Source organism: Talpa occidentalis, unplaced genomic scaffold (genome assembly GCF_014898055.3).
Source record: "Talpa occidentalis isolate TD23 unplaced genomic scaffold, MPIMG_talOcc4v2.1 talOcc4.11, whole genome shotgun sequence".
Classification (NCBI taxonomy): domain Eukaryota; kingdom Metazoa; phylum Chordata; class Mammalia; order Eulipotyphla; family Talpidae; genus Talpa; species Talpa occidentalis.
Window position 1 is genome coordinate 50,624,946 of NW_023601104.1, and position 21,593 is coordinate 50,646,538.

General features: G+C 37.7%; 1 protein-coding gene across 1 annotated transcript in view; it reads left to right on the forward strand.

Moving 5' to 3' along the window:
• LOC129145408 (uncharacterized) overlaps nt 1-21,593 on the forward strand; it is a 37,233-nt gene that overhangs the window by 6,912 nt on the left and 8,728 nt on the right. The window contains exons 2-3 of the mRNA XM_054692873.1: nt 18,431-18,523; nt 20,377-20,586. Coding sequence (XP_054548848.1) covers nt 18,431-18,523; nt 20,377-20,586 — 303 coding nt within the window. The remainder of the gene's footprint in view (nt 1-18,430; nt 18,524-20,376; nt 20,587-21,593) is intronic.

Consider the following 21,593-nt stretch of genomic DNA (forward strand, 5'->3'; position numbering starts at 1 on the left):
AAATGCATGTTACCACCCATACCCACCACGAAAAAAGTAATAATACTCCACCACAGTCCACTGATAATTCTCTTTCCTGAACTCCTATTGTTGGGAAACTGAAACTCTGAGTCATTCTCTTATTTGAATATATTTCTCTTCTATTTCCCTCCACATTGTTCTCAGCTTTATCTCCTTTCTTTCTATTCAAGTATTCATTCCTCCTAGCATGTTTTAATTTTCAACATTTCTTTTCAGCTCTGGTGTGGGAGACACAGCGTAGAGGCAGATCTAAGGAGGCTGCATTAGCTCCACTTGCTAATGGAGATTGGAGGTTGGTGCCTCCAATTTCTAAATCTTTCTGAGGTTCTCATATTTTATATGTAATTTCTAAATCCATACTAAGTATCTGTTCTGCTTCTGTGATGTCATTTTTGTAAAAATGTGGTTACATATCCTAGAGAGGCTTTGGTGAAACAATAAGGAAATATTTATGAGGCATTCTTGTGTCAGCTTACCAGTGTCTATTGTTATTTCTTGATTTATTTATATATTAAGCAATTTATATGCATTTACATAAATCATAAGAAATACTATGTTGGGGCCTCCCTGGTGGCGCAAGAGGTTAAGCACAACACTACGAAGCCATCTGCAGCCACTGCAGCACAAGTTCGATCCCTGGCTGTCCAGGGAGCACCCACATGGCATGGCAGACTTCCCTGACTAGCCTGCTGCCTCCCCTCAGCAGTGTATTTCAGTCCATCTACCTTTTCTGCTTCCCACTCTGTCTCTAGTGAATCCACTCACCCCCAGCATCTCTGCCTGTACCCCAGCTCTTGTATGCATAAATAAATAAATCTTTAAAAAAGAGAAATAACTATGTTATAGAATCCATTTTGGGGCTCTTACTATGTCTTTCAAATTATGTTCAAAGTAAACTTCCTTTTATAAATTTGTTCCCAATTAGAAGATTTTTATTTAAAGGAATGTCTTCTTTTTTTTTTTTTGAGTGATTTTATTTTTTTATTTTTTATTTTTATTTATTTATTTATCTATATATTTTTAAAATTTTTTTTACCATCTTTATTTTTATTTTTTATTTTTTTTTAAATAATGAAATTTTATTTTTATATTCCCAAACAATTGCAACACCCCATTCTGACCCCAATCCATCCCCTATCCCTGCCCCTCACCAACCCCCCCGCCCCTCACCCCCCAAAAATTGGTCTGGTTCATAGTTTTTTGTTGATTTTGATTTTCGCTTTCTTATAGTTATTCATTTTTCTGGTCCCTATTTAAGTTTCTAGATTCCTGCTATGAGTGAGACCATCCGGTATTTTCTTTTTCTTTTTGGCTTATTTCGCTGAGCATGATCCTTCCCAGCGCCATCCATGTGCTGCAAATTGCATGTGTTTATCTTTTTGAATGCTGAGTAATATCCATCCTGGTATATATGTACCACATCTTCTTGATCCAGTCATCTATTTTTGGGCATTTGGGCTGTTTCCAAAGCTTAGCTATTGTAAACAGTGCTGCTATAAACATAGGGGTGCAGGTGTTCTTTGGAATGATGTTTCTGTGTCCTTTGGGTAAATACCTAGGAGTGGAATTGCTGGATCATATGGAAGCTCTATGTTAGTAGGTCCAGAAATCTCACACAGCTCTCCATAGTGGTGGACCAGTTTGCACTCCCACCAACAGTGCGAAGAGTTCCTTTTTTCTCCACACCCTCGCCAACACTTGTTGTTGCTAGTTTTTTAATATGTGCCATTCTCACTGGTGTAAATGGTATCTCATTGTAGTTTTGATTTGCATTTCCCTGATTACAAGTGATGTTGAAACATTTTTTCATATGCCCTTTGGCCATTTGCATTTCCTCTTCAGAGAAGTTTCTTTTTAGCTCTTCTGCCCATTTTTGGACTGGATTATTTTCTTTGTTGTTGTTGAGTCTCATCAGCTCTTTGCAGATTTTTGTGATCAGTCCTTTATCATTAGTGTTGGGTGGCAAAAATGTTCTCCCAGTTGGTGGGGTTTCTCTTTGTTTTGTTATTGTCTCTTTTTGCTGTGCAGAAGCTCTTTAATTTGATGTAGTCCCAGCTGTTTATCTTGCCTTCACTATCACTGCTTTGGGTGATGTGTCTGTAAAGATGTCTTTGATGTGCAAATCACGTAGTGTTTCGCCTATATTTCCTTCTATAGTATTTTATGGTTCAGGTCTTATGTCTAGTTCTTTAATCCATTTTGAGTTGATTTTTTGTGTATGGTGTGAGGTAGTGGTCAAGCTTCATCTTTTGGCATGTAGCGACCCAGTTTTCCCAGCACCATTTATTGAACAAACTTTCTTTGCTCCAATGCATAGTCTTTGCTCCTTTGTCAAAGATTAGTTGACCATAAATCTGTGGTTTATTTCTGGATTTTCTATTCGATTCCATTGGTCTGTGTGTCTGTTCTTGTTCCAATACCATGCAGTTTTGATGATTATGGTTTGTAGTAGAGTTGAAGTCTGGGAGTGTGATGCCTCCATTCCCTTCTCTTTTTTCAGGAGAGCTTTGGCTATTCGGGTGTTTTTTGTGATTCCATATGAATTTCATCAATAATTGTTCCATTTTTTTGAAGAATGACATTGAAAATTTTGATTGGAATAGCATTGAATCTGTTATTGCTTTGGTAGGATGGCCATTTTTAATAATGTTTATTCTTCCCATCCATGAGCAGGGGATGTCTTTCCATTTCTTTGTGTCTTCTTCTATTTCTTTAAACAGTGTTTTATAGTTTTCTTTGTATAGGTCCTTTACCTCTTTTGTTAGATTTATTCCCAAATATTTGATTTTTTTTGGTTTCAATAATAAAAGGGATGGTTTTTTGATTTCTTCTTCTTCAGATTTATTGTTTGTGTATAGGAAGGCTACTGACTTTGTGTGTTGATTTTGTATCTTGCCACTTTACTGAACTGATTGATGAGTTGAATTAGTTTTTCTGTGGAGTTTTTGGGGTTCTCTATGTATATTATCATATCATCTGCAAATAGTGATAGTTTGACTTCTTCTTTTCCTATTTGGATTCCTTGTATGTCTTTCTCTCTGTCTTATTGCTCTGGCTAGGACTTCCAGTATTATATTGAAGAGCAGTGGTGAGAATGGACATCCTTGTCTTGTTCCAGATCTTAATGGAATTGCTTTCAGCTTTTCACCATTGAGAATGATACTGGCTATTGGCTTGTCATAGATGGCCTTTATGATGTTGAGGTTGTTACTTGTATCCCAAGAATTTCAAGGGCTTTTATCATGAATGCATGTTGCACTTTGTCAAAAGCTTTCTCAGCATCTATTGATATTATCATATGGTTTTTATATTTCTTTTTGTTGATGTGTTGGATAACGTTGATTGATTTTCGGATGTTGAACCATCCTTGTATCCCTGGAATGAATCCTACTTGGTCGTGTTGAATTATCTTATGGATACATTGTTGGATTCTGATAGCTAAAATTTTATTGAGGATTTTTGCATCAGTGTTCATTAGGGAGATTGGCCTGTAGTTTTCCTTTTTTGTGTTGTCCTTGTTCGGTTTTGGTATTAGTGTAATGTTGGCTTCATAGAACGTGTTTTGGTATTGTCCCTTCCTTCTCAATTTTTTGAAAGAGTTTGTGAAGGATAGGCACTAATTCGTTTCTGAATGTTTGGTAGAATTCATTTGTAAATCCATCAGGTCCTGGGCTTTTGTTTTTGGGGAGGTTTTTGATTACCATTTCAATTTTGCTGCTTGTAGTTGGGTCTGTTTTAGGTGTTCTATTTCTTCTTTATCTAGCTTTGGGTGATTGTAGAGTTGTAGGAATTTGTCCATCTCCTCTAGATTGTTGACTTGTTTCCATATAACTGTTCATAGTAGTTACTGATTATTCCTTTGATTTCTGCTGTGTCCGTTGTGATTTCTCCTCTTTCATTTGTGATCCTATTTATTTGTGCTTTCTCCCTTTTTTCCTTTGTGAGCCTGGCTAGGGTTTGTCTATTTTATTGATTTTTTTTCAAAGAACCAACTCTTGGTTTCATTGATCTTTTGGATTGTTTTTTTAGTTTCATTTTCATTTATTTCTGCTTTGGTTTTTATTATTTCTTTCTTCTACTGGTTTTGGGTTTTTTTGTTGTTCTTTTTCTAGATCTTTGAGCTTCGAGATTAGGTTGTTTCTTTGAGTTCTTTCTTGTTTCTTGATGTGAGCTTCTATTGCTATATATTTTCCTCTTATTACTGCTTTTGCTGCATCCCATACATTTAGGATATTGGTGTCCTCCTTGTCATTCAATTCAAAGAATTTTTTAATTTCTTCTTTGATTCCTCATTAGTCCAGTGGCCTTCCAGTAGTGTGGTTTTTAATCTCCATGAGGTAGGAAAGTTCCTTGCCTTCTTTTTATGGTTTATTTCTAGTTTGATGCCTTCATGGTCAGAAAAGATGGTTGATATGATTTCAATCTTGGTGTATCTGTTGATGTTTGTCTTGTGCCCCAGCATGTGATCGATCCTGGAGAATGATCCGTGTGCACTTGAGAAAAATGTGTACTGTTTTTTTGGGGTTTAGTGTTCTATAGATGTCTGTTAAGCCCAAATGCTCTAGGTCCTTATTTAGAGCTTTAGTTTCTTTACTTATTTTTTGTCTTGTTGATCTATCCATTGTTGATAGTGGTGTGTTGAAGTCTCCCACTACATATGTGTTTTCTCTGATGTCTGTTTTCAGAGAGGACAACAGTTGTCTGATATATTTTGGTGCTCCTTCGTTTGGTGAGTATATGTTAATGAGTGTTATTTCTTCTTGAAGTATTGTCCCCTTGATCATAATGTAGTGACCATTGGGTCTCTTTATTTTTTGAGTTTGAAGTCTATTTTATCTGATATAAGTATAGCTGTTCCTGCTTTCTTTTTTGGTCCATTTGCTTGTAGGATTGTTTTCCATCCTTTAACTTTGAGCCTATTTTTATCTTTTGTAGCTAAATGTGTTTCCTGGAGACAGCAAAAGGTTGGATTTTGTTTCTCTTAATCCAGGCTGCAACTCTGTGTCTTTTTATTGAAGAGTTTAGTCCATTTACATTTAGAGTTAATATTGATATGTTAGCATTTGTATTTGCCATTGTGTTTGTCTTTCCTTTGATTTTATTTATTCTTTTAATAACTTTTTTTTTTTTGGCCTTCTTTCGTTGTTCGTCCCTCTGAGGTTTTGGCTTTAGGATTCCTTGTAGTATTTTTTGGAGTGGGGGTTTAGTCGTAATGAAATTCAGAGTTTTCTCTTTGTCTGGGAACGTCCTTATTCTTTCTTCATAGATGAAGGAGAGCTTTGCGGGATAGAGTATTCTTGGTTGGCATCTGTTTTCTTGGAGTCTGTTGACTATGTCCCTCCACTCTCTCCTTGCCATAGTGGTTTCTTCTTCAGAGAAGTCTGATGTCAGCCTGATTAGTTTTCCTTTGAATGTTATCTGTTTCTTCCCTCTTGTCAGCTTCATTATTTTTTCCTTGTCCTGGATTCTTGGAGCTTTACTATTATGTGTCTTGCTGTATTTTTCCTTTCGTCGTGGAAGTTTGGTGTTCTTCTTGCTTCTGTATATCAATTTTCAGCTCCTTCTTCGCGTTTGGGAAGTTCTCTTCAATTATCTCCTGGAATATTTTCTCTGTTCCTACATCTCTCCCTCTCCTTCTGGAATTCCTACAACTCTTATATTTCCTTCCTCATGGAGTCAGATAGTTCCCGAAGTCTTTCTTCGTTCTTTTTCCTTCGTACTTCTCTTTCCTTTTCTGTTTTGGTTCTTTTTATTTCTGTGTCTTCAAGAGTACGTATTCGTTCTTCTTCCATTTCATCTATTCTGCTTTCATTGCTTTTCCCAGAGTTCTTTAGTTCCTCCATTAATTCTTTGATCTCCTGCGTTTCTTTGCTTCCCTCTTTAGGGACTCAATTTCCTTCTTCTGATCATTGTTTTCCTTTATGAGTTCTGTCATTTTTTTAATCACGGCAATTTTAATTCTCTTTCTGGAAGGCTCAGAAGTTCTTCCAAGTTACTGTCGTTTGCAATCTGGGGGGTGGTTTTCTTTTTGTGGTGTGCTTTTTTCCTGAGGAGTTGCTAGGTTGCGTGTGGTTCTTCTACTCCCTACTGTCTGTTTTCTAATTTGTCGTATGCATTGGGACACTGTGTTGCTCGGACGGGCCGGCATCTTGGGTGACTTCTTCTCCGCTCCCTCTGGCTCCTCCAGGAGCCATCTCTGGCTTTCTGAGGGAGCTTTCTCTGCTGGTTTCAGGCAGTCTTTACTGAAGAAATGCCCCTGTTCTAAAATCGCAACGCGGGACTCAGTCCCTGAGCATCCGTCTCAGGCACACTCTTCTGCGCGCCCGGTCTGCCCGGACGTGGGTGCCTGTTCCCTCTGTGGGCTCAGACTGCTGGTCGGAAGGGGCCTGGCATGGGCTAACTTCCCAGCTGGCCACTGTCTCCCCGGGAGCCTTCTGTCCTTTTCAAGCAGTCTTAAGAAATTTCCCTGTTCTATGGGGTGTTAGTGACTTTTTTTTTCTGGTCACTAGGTGGCGCCAGAGATCTCTCCTATTGTCCTTGGGGGGCTGTTTTTCGCCCCCCCCACCCCGTGGGACAGGGAACAGAGCGAGAATGGTAGGGTAAACCTCAACGGCTTTGGGGTGCTGTGTCTGCCTTGTGCCCCACCGTCGTGGAGAACCCACTCCCCGAACTTCGTGCCCCGGGTCTCAGTTCAAAGCCCTCAGGTCCAGGGCGCGGGCTGTAGCCCAGTTCAGTGGCGTGGGAATGGCGCCTTTTGCACCCCGCTCCCGTGCCTGGGCGCCTGGTTCCTGCTTACTCAGTGAGGGACTTTCCCCTCAGTGAGGGCCTCTGCGCGTCTCCCAGCAAGCCAAGCCTAGGTCGCAGGCGCGGGGACCTGGGCAGCCGTGATCCCGATCTGTGTTTGCTTTTCAAGTGCGCCAAGCGCGCAGCTTTTCCACACAAGCTTACTGGCCGGCCGGGGGCTGTGTGCAGGTCTCCTCCAGAGTCTCTTTGTTCTCCAATGGCGCCCGGAGCTGTTTGCTCACCTCCGCGGCGAATCCTGCAGGGTTCTCCACAGCTCCCGTTCAAGGGGTATGGTGGCTGCAATAGTTCCTTTCCACTCCCAGTCCCGCTTGCTGCGTAGTTTGTTCTTGTTGGTCGTTTTAGTTTGTTGTTTTCCTCCTCTCTGCCGGTCGGAGAGTGCCGCCTCTGTGGGCGGGGGAGGGGAGCAGGGTTCTGCGCTTTCCTCCCTTCTGGTCCTCTTTTATGGCCACTTTCTTCTTCAGGTAGTTTGCTGGCGTCACCCGTTTATCTTCCGTGTCCCAGTTCTCACTGGGACCTGCCGCTTTCTTCCCTATTAACTTTTTTTAATGGGAGATCTTACTCGCAGCGTCTCCTCACCGCCATGTTGCTCCGCCCCCTTCAGGAATGTCTTCTTATGGTGGAAGCTTGTGTAAGAGAATTGTTTCTATACATGCTTTTTAGAATTCCTCTTTTTTATTGAGACAATACAATATAATGTTAAGAAAACAGAAATTGGTGGCCTCCCTGGTGGTACAAGGGGTTAAGTCTCAGTGCTATGAAGCAATCCACAGCCACTGCATCAGAGTTCCATCCCCACCAGGGAGCTGACCCACATGGCGCAGCAGACCTCTCCTGTCTCACTTGGTGCTCCCCTCAGCAGTGTATTTCAGTAGATCTGCCTCTTCTACTCCCCACTCTCTCTAGTGACTCCACTCACCCTCCCACACCTCTGGCCTACACCCCAGTTCTTGTATGCATAAATAAATAAATCTTAAAAAAAAGAAAGAAAACAGAATTTGGAACCAACACAAATGTGAGAGTAAAATATTTCAGAGATAAATAATTGTTCTCCCACCTTATTCTCATTAATTTAAGTGAAAATATGTAGTTGGTATCTGGGCAAAAGTTAATTAGCCTTACTAACAATGCTCCCAGAAATATGGGCAAGTCAGGTACTGGAGTGATCAGAAAATTTTGTTTTCTAATCCACAGGGAATAATGATTTTATAGTTGACTGTAATCTATTCCTATTAATCTGGAGATTATACTTTTCCATTTATCAGCTTGTCCCTTAAATAATTTCTAAATCCATACTAATACTTGGTTTCATTATCCCGTGGATGGGTTTAGGAATGTGTGAGTTATTTTAACTGCTGCAAGATGTGTATTGTAGTCACTGTCACTACCACCTCCCCCCATTCCTCAGTGAAACAACTTGCTTGTCTTTTGTGGTGGGTCTAGAAGATTTTGACATAAAGACAGGAAAAGCAAGAATCACAGCTAAATATCACCTTGGATGATACCATAAAGATAAACAATTATGGGGCCTCCCTGGTGGCGCAGCGGTTGAGCACTGGGTTGCAAAGCTGCCCACAGCCTCTGCAGCACCAGTTCGATCCCCAGCCACTGGTTGAGGGTCCCACATGGCGCGCAGACCTCTCCTGCCACCTGCTACTCCCCTTAGTAGTGTATTTCGTCCTTCTGCCTGTTCTGCTCCTGCTCTGGTGAATTCTCTCACCCTCCCGCGCTTCTGACTGTACCCAGTGCTTGTATAAATAAATAAATAAATCTTTAAAAAAAAAGATAAACAATTATGATAAAACATAAATTGACAAATACATTTATCTAAATAAATAAATTGAATGATACTCAGAACAAAGATTTAAAAGGGAAAAAAGTGTAAGTACAAAACAATATTTTTTGTATTAATTCTAGACTCATTTTAACATTCTGCATCTTAAAACTATTTCCAGCAGTTTAAAAAGAAAATCTGGCATTTTAATTTCTCCAGTGTTCCTTTCCTCTTCTGCGATTAATATGAGTCATCATATCTTGAGTTTATAGAGTATGAATAGTCTTCATGTCAATTTGAAGTAACTTTCTTTTTTCTTGAACCTTTTCCTGTCTTTATGATGAAGGCATATGATGTCCTTATTCTAGATTTTTATTTTTCTAACAGATTCTTTCAGGCTTACTCAGTGAATGACTCAGCATTGTGAATAGGGCCTCAAATACTTTGAACTAGGACCAAAGATAGTGAAATTAGATAATGGGTTCTTAGGAAATGTGAAGACAAATGCTGGTCTGATACTGGACAACAGTATTGATATACTTCAAGAATTAAAAATTATTTAAGTAATTGATTGTCATTAAGTAGATTTTTTTCCCACAGATATCAATCTTGTAAAATATTATTATTTTTTTATGTATAAAAGAAACCCTTTGTCTTTATTTTTTTATTTTTTATTTTTTACAATATATGCATTTTCTTTTTTTAAATAATAAATTTTATTTTTATATTCCCCATACAATTGCAAACCCCCCGTAAAATATTATTTTGATGAATAAAAATCTTACCAAATTAAAGTGAAGAGTAGAGTGATTGCTTAATTCTTAATAAAATCGATCCCATTTATCTTGTTTTCAGACAACATAGTGTGTAATAAAGTGAGAAAATTAATGTAATCCATGTAACTCTACATAAGGAGATATCTTGATTTATTTTCTGATATATACTAACACTTAATTGTATTCCAGGGTTACAAATTCAATCCTTTGGTCCTCTTTAGGGTATGAATTTGTCCCACATAGTGGTGGTTTCTTAGTGGTTACCAGTCATTTACCTCAGGGGTCACCAAACTTGCAATATCAAGGGCTAGATAGAAAATTGTTTAATCTTTGTGGACAAGGAGGCAAAATCAAGAATTATAGGCACATCTAGGAGAAGACAAATTTTACAGATATTTATTGATGAAATTTGGAATGTCCTTAATGGCTACTTACATTTGAATTTCATGTAAATTCCACTGTTCATGAAACATTATTCTTTAAAATTTTAAAACATCAAAATATGTAAAGATCCAATATTATCATGAGCTAAACAAAAAAACTGGTCATTAACCAAGATCTGGTCTTTGGACCACTCAGTGCATTACTCTTTAATTTGGCCTGTTCATATTCTTCAGGTAAATAGTTAGAAATGGGGTTATTGAGTCATGTGATACTTCTATTTAATTTTTTGAGTTATCTCCGTACTGTTTTCCACAGTGACTGCACTAATTTACATTCCTACCAGTAGTCCCTGAGGGTTTTTTTTTTTTCTTCCCTGCACATCCTCCCCAACACTTACTGTTTCCTGGTGAAATGCTTATTTAGATCCTCTGCCCACTTTTAATTGGGTTGTATGTGTTCTTTGTTGTTGAGTTGTATGAACTGTTTATATGTCTTGGATATTTTGCCTGATATACAGCTTTTAAATATCTTCTATTAGGTAGACTGCCTTTTCATTTTAATGATGGTTTCTTTGCAGCACAGAAGCCTTTTCATTTGATGCAGTCCCATTTGTTTATATTCTCTTTAGTTTCTCGTGCTGTGCTGACTTTTGATTTACATTATTTTGTGAAAGACTGCCAGCAATTTTATGTGATCATATTGTTTTTTGCTTTTGAACAAAAGAGGGAACATGAGGACACTGGCCATTGTTACTTGAAAGTGGGTGTGAGATGCTGAGACCAGGTGGGGCCATCTTGCATTTGTCTAGTCTTGGCTTTCTGTTTTTAGAAAACTCCTGGACCAGTAAAAGGGCTGGAAAATGAACAGATTTGGGAAACTAATGAAAATTTTGAAAATCTGTGTCTCTACTCTAAAATTTAGATCTTAGTCTCACAAAACTATATTCCCTCAATGACATAGTCAATGTTTATTTTTCTTTGAAATATAAGTTATATGATTAATTATCAGGACTAACAAGTTGACTCAAATGTTAATCTAAATTATTAATTCTCATTTCTATTATCAAACTAAAACTTTTTTTTAATATATTTTGCCAATTACTTCAGACAAGATTTTTTTTTAAAGATTTCTTTATGTATACAAGAACTGGGGTACAGACCAGAGGTGCAGGGGGTGAGAGAATTCACCAGAGACAGAGTGGGGAACAGAACAGGCAGATTGACTGAAATACACTGCTGAGGAGAGCAGTGGGTGAGTCAGGAGAGGTCTGCTGCGCCATGTGGGTAGTGCTGCAGTGGCTGTGGATAGTTTTATAGGTTGAGCCTTAACCTCTTGTGCCACCAGGAAGGCCCATCTTCAGACAAGATGTTCATGGCCAAAGCAAGTTACATAGATGACTCCAGGGTGAAGCAGTAGAAAGTACACTTTGCCTCTTGATGTGATAATTTAAAGGTTATATAGCAAAAGGTGTGGATAGAGTGAGAAGCGAAGAATTGAGACCATTAATATGATCTACCACACTAGTAATCCTCTGCACTTTTAAAACCTCCTCATAACACTATATCTTAGGAAAGAGGTGGTAAGGATTCATTTTGGCCATTGTGTCATGAGGAAGCCCAGAAATCCCATTTTGTGAACCTGTGACTCCCCTGATGCCTCTCCCACTGATTCTGTGAGTTGTGCTAGCTTTTCAGTGGTTCCTCCATGAAAGGGTTTGTTTCTGATACTGAGAACCTTAATTGAAATACTTGAAACACAAAGTTCCTGCCTTACATCCGGAGATTAACTTCCTTGCTTCAGTAACTACCAAAATGGAAAGAGGGAAATTAAGGATATAGAGAATGTGGTGTAAGTTCTTACAGCTTCATATAAACTAATAAAAAGAAAGCAGTGATTTTCCTCTTTAATTAGAATCTGGCTGTCAGCAGAGTGGTGCAAATTTATACCCCACTTCTCTTATGCCATGTGTTATTGTTATTTACACACACACACACAGATATATATGTTTGTCTAGGTTGTGAACACCTAAGTGATCAGAACTGAGTTTACTCATTTTTCTATTTTTAGTAGCATGGATCAAAAGAATGCCAAATCTCTTTTCTAGTACCATAAACAACCTGGAGACAAAATTTTTTATCTTTTGCTTTTTTTATCCCTCACATCACCCCGCATAGTTTCTTGGACTAAGTAAGTCTATAAATATTTGTCAAATGTTGTAAATAAAAATATGCTTACTGAGGACAGAATTTTTTTATTGACGTATTTATTTATGTTATTAAGTGATGAACTTAGAAGGATTCAAGAATATTTTTTTTCTTAGTTCTTGAAATTTTTTTTAAAATAAATCTTATTTTTATACTCCCCATACAATTGCAACCCCCTTATTTTGACCCCAATCCCTCCCCTCCCCGCCCCCCACCCCCACCCCCCCATAGAGTGTCTCTGGTTCATAGTTTTTTTGTTGATTTTGATTTTCACTTTCTTATAGTTATTCATTTTCCTGGTCCCTTATTTAAGTTTTCTAGATTCCTGCTATGAGTGAGACCATCCAGTATTTTTCTTTTTCTTTCTGGCTTATTTCGCTGAGCATGATCCCCTCCAGCGCCATCCATGTTGCTGCAAATTGCATGTTTTTATCTTTTTTGAATGCTGAGTAATATTCCATGGTGTATATGTACCACATCTTCTGGATTCAAGAATATTTTTATGGATTCCTCTAAAAGTTTATTATTTCCACTCTCAGAGCTATGTGAGAAAAGTTTGGAAGAGCTGGGATACAGTATGGAAAAGAAATTACTGAAGGCTCTTTGTTAATGCTCTTTTATGGATGTAGTTAGTCATTCTTTACCTTCATTAAAGCAGGTATATACATTGCCTAAAATATAAATATAGATTAGGTGGTATTAGTTATAGACTTGTATTACTGAGCGGACTTATAGAATGTCCTTCATTGACTTTGCTTAATAATGGGACAAGTAGTCCTCCCGATGACACAAGGGGTTAAGTCTCAGCACTATAAAGCTATCAGCAGCCACTGCAGCATGAGTTTGATCCCTAGTCAAGGAGCTAACCCATATGGTGCAGCAGACCTCTCCTGACTTGCCGCCTGTTCCCCTCAGCAGTGTATTCCAGTAGATCTGCCTGTTCTGCTCCCCACTGTGTCTCTGGTGAATCCTCTCACCACCCCCCTGTAACTGGCCTGTACCCCAGCTCTTGTATGCAAAAATAAATAAAATAAATCTTTTAAAAAATATATGAGACAAGGAATCATATTCTTGGAGTGGGTTTATCACGTGTTCTTCCTTTAGTAAGCTCTTGAATTCTCTGTGATTCTGTGTTTTTCACAAGTGTAGCAGTGGTGTGAAGGATGTGTCTTTTAAATGTACTGACAAGTATAATGAAGTGTTGGCTTGATAATATTTCCTGATGTATGAGGTTATTACATGAGACAAAGAAGTATTCCCGAATATATATTGTTAATGCACATAACTTTTTGTTTTGCTTAAAGATTTAGGAGACAGTACTTCATTTCTTAATGGAATATCTTAAACAATGTTTATCTTTTAGTATGGTGAAGACAACCTACACAATAATCGATAACAAGAACGAAAACACATAATTATGTAAATAAATGTTATATCATTTGAGATCTTAAGTTCTATAGAAATGCTATGAAATAGCAGAAGCTCTGAAGTTTTACCCCTAGAGCCTTTTTAAAGTTATTTTTTGGGTAACAAATCACCCCCCAACCTAGCAGCTTAAACAAAGAAAATTTATTATTAAACAGTCTCTGTGGGTCACGAATCCAAGAACAGCTTTGCTGTGTGATTCTGCCTTGAGGTTTCTCCTGGGGTTGTGGTCAAGGACCCATTGGGGGCTGCCATTATCTTGAAACTTGGATGGGACTGGAGGGTGTCCTTGCTGGATGCCACAGTCACCAGATGGGCAATTCTGCGCCGCCTGCTGACTGGAAACCTCACTTCCTTCCCATGTGGAGCTCTCCATAGAATGGTTTGTGTCTCTCTGATGTGGCAGCTGGCTTGCCTCACAGCGAGTGCCAGAGAGTGAAATGGAAACTGCAGTATCTTTGATTACACAACCAAACTCTCATTTCTGCTATATCTTATTCATTGCACAGGCTCCCCTACTCCCTGAGGAGGGAACCATCAGATTTCCGCGAATGGCACCACGAACGTTTTTTGCTGAGTATTTGGATAGTTTCGCTGTGTATTAATTTGAGTTTTATTTTAGTTATTTACTATTTAAATTTTTTTATATTTTATTTTATATATTTTTTACATCATTTTTCATTTTTGAACAATGTATGATTTTATCTTGGTTATATTCCCCATACAATTCCCACCCTCCGTATTTTGACCCTAATCCCTCCTACCCCCCTCCCCCCCTCGTAGTGTGTCTCTGGCTTATAGTTGCTTGTTGATTTTGATTTTTACTTCATTATAATTAGTCTTTCTCCTGGCCCCTTATTTAGGTTTTCTAAATTCCTGCTATGAGTGAGACCATCCGCTATTTTCCTTTTTCTTTCTGCCTTATTTCGCTGAGCATGATCCCTTCCAGCTCCATCCATGTTGCTGCAAATTGTATGAGTTTATCTTTTTTGATTGCTGAATAGTATTCCATTGTGTATATGTACCACATCTTCTTGATCCAGTCATCTATTTTGGGGCATTTGGGTTGTTTCCATAGCTTAGCTATGGTAAATAGTGCTGTGATAAACATAGGGGTGCAGGTGCCCTCTTGAATTAATGATTCTGTGTCCTTTGGGTAAATACCCAGGAGTGGAATATTTTAGATATTTTTTTTTTTTTTGCATGAGTTTAAATAGAAAACATTTAAGATGAGTTGAACGTATCTGGTTTAGGCACATCAATGAGAGTTTTTCAGTTTTAAAGTCATTAGAGAAACTGAGACAAATATGTTTTTATCCTTCTTCAGTTTGTGTTTTGAAAGTCTTAGTTTTAAAGATTTACATTGACTAAATAAACAAAAGCGGTATAAGAACTTTCAGTATTGACACAGGCACATAATTATTTTCAGGTGGCTTTATGTTAAGATGTGAAAAAAGAACTACTGATTTTTCTTCTCTCTTCTCCTACTTCCTATCCCAAGAACCCAACTCTTCCCCAAATTTGTTTCTCAGTGACACAATTGAAACTGGAGCATTTTCTGATGTTTATACTTTTTCCTGATCTCTATGAAAATGAAATTCATATTAAATTTGGAACCTGTGTTTGACTGCATGTATCAGTTTGCATTAAAAAAAAAAGCATTTCTAGTATGTCATTTTTGTCTAACTAAATAGTAAGCTTCTTAAAAAAAAAAAAGCATCTTGCTCTATATATCTCTTGAATTCCTAGCCAGGAAGCACTGTAGCTGGTCGCATCATAACTCACTGAAGACTTTGTGCTAAATTCAAAGGACCATCCTATCTGACACAGCAGATACTATAACCTAGGAGCAGACATGGTGACTTGAAAAATGAGTGTAAACTTCTGAAAGGAAAAACCTGGATCTTGTGTTACCTTCCCTGGTATGAATATCTAAGGAGTGAAAAACAGTGTATTGCCCTACCATAGACTTGGTGATATTCTGGAAATATTTTTCTCAGTGTATCTGTTTTCTACAATCTGAATCAAACATACTTTCCATGAATGTTTCAGGCATTTCTTTCTTTCTTTTTTTTTTTTTTTAAAGATTTATTTATTTATTTATACAAGCACTGGGTACAGTCAGAAGTACGGGAGGGTGAGAGAATTCACCAGAGCCAGAGCAGGGAGCAGAGCAGGCAGAAGGACCAAAGTACACTGCTGAGGGGAGCAGCGGGCGGAGGGATAGGTCTGTGCGCCATGTGGGACCCTCCTCCGGTGGCCGGGAGCAGCCAGGGATTGAACTGGCACTTTGAATGTGGTACCCTCCTCTGGTGGCCGGGGAGCAGCCGGGGATCGAACCAACGCTGCAGAGGCTGTGGGCAGCTTCGCTACCCAGCACTCAACTGCTGGGCCACCGGGGAGGTCTGTCAGGCATTTATTTCTAAAAGCCCCATATAGTTTTAAGCTATAGGGCACCTACCAGAAGAGTGATATAAAAAGTGGAAATTACTTGAAACAGTGATTCTGGAACTATTTTGTTTTTTAGCCTGTTTAAATAACAGGGCATATTTTGTTAGGACTCTGTGGAAAAGATACATTATATATTTAGTAATAGATAGTATCTGTAACAATTTTGATGTTTAAATTTAGATGGGAGCCAACTGAGTTCTGTTGTTTTAATCAGGTTTTTCTAAAGTGACAATTTACTGAATACATTCTTCAGTCCAGCCATCCAGAACAATCATAGAAAATGTTTAATTTTTTTAAAACTCAAATGTGGTTAAAAATGAATGCAAAGCAGCCCTGACACATTCTTGTGCCTGTAAGCAGGATTCTACAGGCCAATGCCTGCAGGGTTTTGCCTGCAGGGAAAATTAAAGAAAGTCAATGCAAATCAGGGCAGTTTTTCAAGAAGGTAACCTGTGTGGACAAGTATTTGTTTAGGGCCATAAAAATGTCTTTTCTTTCCTTCTTTCTGAAACTTGAACTTCATAGTAATAGTTATTTAAAGGCAGTGCACCTTGAATAGGGGCTGACGAAGCCATGAAAGGGTATATGTTAGAAACATTCTCTGGGCCAGTATCTGCCACCATCATTTGGGGCACAGCCTGGATGCCTGAGAAAGAGTGGGGGGTGGGGTGGGGAGGAGCTGATGTTCCATCAAGATCTTTCCTGCTCTGACTCTTTTAGATTCTAACTAAGATGCCCCGGGTTGGAACTGCTGTGAGACACATGAGAAATGTATCCAGGATTGTGAAATTGGATTGCTCACGGCTTTATAAATTTTCAAGTATTTAAAATATTTGTTTAACATTATGCTAGAACCTGCAAACGATGTGGAAATTTACTACTTGTTTATAATTTTTTGACTCAGGGAGATAGAATCAATACCTGTTAGGCAAAATGCTTACATTGAGTTTCTTCTAAGAATTTTCTCTCTTTTCTCTCCCTTAGTACCAGATCCAAGATTTATGATTCAAGACAATTTTTATTTCTCAGTAGTTTTTTTAAATAACATTTCCTAACACTATTTTGTACTTTATATATTTCGTGATTTTTTTTTTCTTTTCTCATTTTTTGGATTTAGATTTTGTGAATTGACTTTCTGCCTACCCAACCTATTTCTAATAGATTTACAATGGACTTTTGGGGGCTGTAGGCCTATCATCACATCCTCTTGAAATAATAGTAATTTGGTTAAATCATTTATCGTATGTTTTGTTTCTATTTCATAGCTAGAATTTCCAGGATAAAGTCAAATTATGATGGTAACAATGGTCATCCTATTTTGCTTTTTATTTTAATGTGAGTAATACTATTTATTATTAATGAGATATTTTGTTTGAATATATTCTCATTTATGCCTCATAGTAAACCTGAGGTGTGTACTATTATTGTTCCCATTTTATAAAATTGAGGCATTTTTTTTCTTTGGTCTCTTGGGTTTCACCATTGCATGAGCAGATTGGTATTCAGCCAAAGTTTAATGGTTCTATGCAGATTTCTGGGTCATTCTATATGTAGCTACCACCGCTCAGTACCAGGCCTTGCAAATTCTGCTCTCTTTATCGTTTCCATGCTGATGCCTGTCTCTTCAACTAAGTGAGGCACCGAGGGCCTGCATGTTTCCCCCTCCTTATGCTGTGGGCTAGAAATTGTGTGAGGCAGAAATCTGAGGTGATTTATCCCTTAACCATTTTTCTTTCCACTAGTTCAGTCAATATAGTCTTCTATTGCCAATTGTGTAGTTATAAAATATTTGTTCTTACATTTTGTACAGTTTTAATAGTTTTTTAATTTAAGAGGACTTAAGAATAAGTCACTAGCCTTGGTTGGATCTCTTTAATGAAACAAAGAAAATTAGAAAAGCAGAATTTTAAGGCAAAATAAATGCTCATATCTCACTGTTGGCATTACTGGAGGTGAATGGAAAAAGGGACCTTAAAGAGTCATGCAGTAAAATGCCCATTGTTAAGGATGATGAAACTGAGGTAAAGGGAAGCAAAACAATTTGCCAATTGATGTTTGATTTGTGACTTTATAGTTTGGGCGGAACCTGGGTCTCTAGTCCTATTTATTGTTCAATAGTCTGGTGTGCTATCTTTTTACCTCTTCAACTGCATAGAATATATCATAGTAATTAACATTTGTAATGATAAAAATGACACTAACAATTATACCCGTAAAAATGTTAAGTACATTCAGACTCCTTGCTTTTGATTAAATTAAATTTTAGTTTTGATTTTATCTTCCTTATGCAGTCATTTAATAGTAGTGTTTTACAGTATTTGATTTAAAATTATCCATCTTATTAAATCTGATTACACATCTATAGAAGTTAATAATTAGAAAAGCCATGAAATTGGAAAAATAGACAAGGTATTTTTATTGTATCTTTTGTTCTATATTTCTCATTTACTGCATCATATTGACTGGTTCATTTTCTCTTTTATGTGTTCCTTATTCACTGCATTATATTGACTAGCATTTTGCTGCACTGAATTCTATGCTTCAGTGATTTTTAAATTGGCATTATTCTAATTGTTTCATTTTCTTCCTTTAAGGATATTGCTTTAATGGGAAAAATTGGCTCTCGGAAAACACCTCAAGAGCCAGCAGAGCAGGGATTACAGATAAGAGTTGAAGAAGCTCAAATGGTAAAGTCTTTCATAACAAAATTCCTTGCTTATATTATTTTATAGTCTACCTCCTGTTGCATGAATGTTTGTTTAGAGAGTTAAAAAAAAAAACAAAACTCCTTCAATTTACTGTAGAGATGTGTTTCACTATTAATACTTCTAATCCAAAACCTCAATGAGAGCTGTGGCTACTTTGGCTCATCCTTGTTTTCTATGATAGATCTTGTGAGCTAAGGGGCCTATCTCTTTTCAGAAGGGAAAGATTATAACAATTATTCTGATCTATAGACAGTCAGATCTAGAAAGTAGTTGGAGCAGTAAAAGTCATTAGCTCCTCAGGAACTTTTATTTATTTAGCTAGAAATGTGAAAAGCATTGACAAGGGAGAAAAATTCGGAGCATAAGTCATTTTAAGTCTAATGTATCAAGTTTAGAAAACTTATGGAAGTTCAAAAAAGCCATGTATCCTATAATATGAGAATTACCACATGTGATTGAACTACTAGAGTTTGAGGTGCTTCTTGGTTTAAGACTTTGTCTTTCCCCCTTTTGTACTCTCATCCCTTGTTATAGGACCCAACATGTGTGGCACTAATAGCCAATCAGTAAAGGTATTTGGATAAGTCAGTTTTGAAGCCTCAACTGGAAATTGTATTGAGGCAACCAGGAGCAGAGAAATTTAAAGAAACGGAGTGATTATCAGTGCCAAAGCTATGGAGCATAAGATGAACAAGTCTCTCATAGGTGGAAAGTATGGATAGAAATAGATTACCCTAGTCTTGATCTCTTCTGTGATTTTATGAAAAGTGTTTTTATTGCTTGGTTTTTATTTACCAATGAGAAAACTGAGGTTGTAAGAGTTAAGTTGCTTGACCGTGATCATGAATCTGTTAATTGGCTGATCCAGGATTTGAATTAAGTCCCATTGGGCATAAAGCTCTTACTCTTACCACAACCCATATCTTTATAAAAACACAAGCTCCAGATAAAAGTTTCACTTTACAAACTTAGTTTTTTTTTTTTTTTCTCAGATATCTCATCTTTCATTATAAAGAGATTGTAAAGTATTTGGTACTGTATGCCATCTTTACCTTTTACTTATTAACAATGAGTGCATCAAAGAACAAAGTGAAAAATTGCATTTTCCAGTCAGTCTATAGAATTTGACTTTTATATAAATCAGACAGGTTTATTATCTATTAATTTAAGATAGTGAAGTTTTACCTGCTAATGCTCCATACCCCCAAATAATCGTGGCTTAAAATTGGGCAACACCTAAATATGGCTATAAAGATACTTAAGACTTGCTGAGAGACAGATTAAGTCAGTGAGGCATTTTTAAGTAACCCAAAACAGGTCAAGCAATGACATTTTGTAAGACTTTTTCATCTGAGCTTAGAACGGAGTGGTATGTCTGGGTCTCTTCTTGAGACCTCTGGGTCAACTCTTCTTTGAAGGCCTGATGTCAGGCTTCTAGAAGAGTACCTGACTAGCAGGAATCCTACTTAGAAAAAATGAAACTCAGGATAGGCAGAATGTTTCAATTGGCCTTGACTCTGTGTGAGTGTGGAGTGGAATCAGGGTAAGATTTGAGTTTGTTTCCTTAGAATTGTAGCATGTAACTGTTTTTGCTGATAGCTATCATGTTCTAAGACAAGAGTGGAGGCAAATAATTTGCCTGGCTTCCCATATTGCTTAAGTCATTTTGAGTTTCTCTTTCTAAATCTTCAGAGGAAATGTACTACCTCAGCTTAATTTCAATCATGCATGTTTAGAATGCTTTTGTTGCCAAAAAACAAACATTGCATGACTTAACAACTTTAGAAGGACCAATATAAAGAACTTGCTTGTACATTTATGTTTTCCAAAAGGAAGCGCTGGATGAACTTCCTGAAGTTGTATCAAGTCTTTCACAGATTGAACAAGAGGATATATCAGAATGGGGAATCTCAGATGGAGAAAGCATGGTGTTTAAAACTCAGGAAACTTTGGAAGTGAAGCCAGTTGATCAATCAAGTAAACCTTTGGAAGATAAAGAACCTGAAAAAGGTTCAAAAGCAGCCAAAAGGCTATCTTTAAAGGTAAAACACTATTTATGTTGGATACAGAGTTTTGTAAGTTGAGGGTGTTCAGATGTAAAGAAATGGCCCAGGCAAGGGCCAAGGCAATGGGTAGAGGGTGGGAGAGTGGGGGGGGTGCAGGTGAGTTACCCTGAAAAGAAACCCTGTGTGCAACTGCTAACAAACATAATTGCAAGTCTGGGGAGAGAAGACAGATTTTTAAAGAGGGAAGGACCTGAAGACTTTCAGAAATTGGCCAAGAATCTTCCCATTGTCATCTTGAGGAAGTTAGGAGCAGTTGCCTGGGGACCAAGACTGCACTCAGTTACAATATAGCTTACAAGTTACAATATAGCTTTGTAACTTGTCCCTTTTAGGTTTATCCTAAATCTTTGTCTTTTCCTATTGCAAGAATGTTTCCCAGATTTTCTTTATGTATAATATTTGTAGCTTTCAATCATATTTGCATATATTCTCACTGTTACTTACTTTCGTTTTTTTTTTTTAAAGTTTATTTTTTATTAATTTGTACATACGAGAACTGGGGTACAGACCAGAGATGTGGGTGGGTGAGGGGATTCACCAGAGACAGAGTGGGGAACAGAACAGGCAGATCTATTGAAATACACTGCTGCGGGGAGCAGCAGGTGAGCCAGGAGAGGTCTGCTGTGCCATGTGGGGTAGCTCCCTGGGTGGGACATTGAACTCATGCTGCAGCTGGAGATAGCTTGATAGTGCTGTTACTTAACCCCAGCGCCACCAGGGAGGCCACTCACTATTATTTTCTTAGTATTTTTCTTTAATTTGGATTACTTTTTATTAAACAAGTTAAGCTAAAAATAGCTACATTATCATTAGGATTAAGAAAGTACTTTTCACTGAACCATAGCATATTATATGATTATTGTTAGTTACCTTTCTTGGACTATTGTAGATGGAGGTCCATTTTTAGATAAACTATCTTCCTTGTCAAACGCGTTCCTTCTGGGTTTCCCTCTCCTACCAATGACTATGTTTCTACTATACTC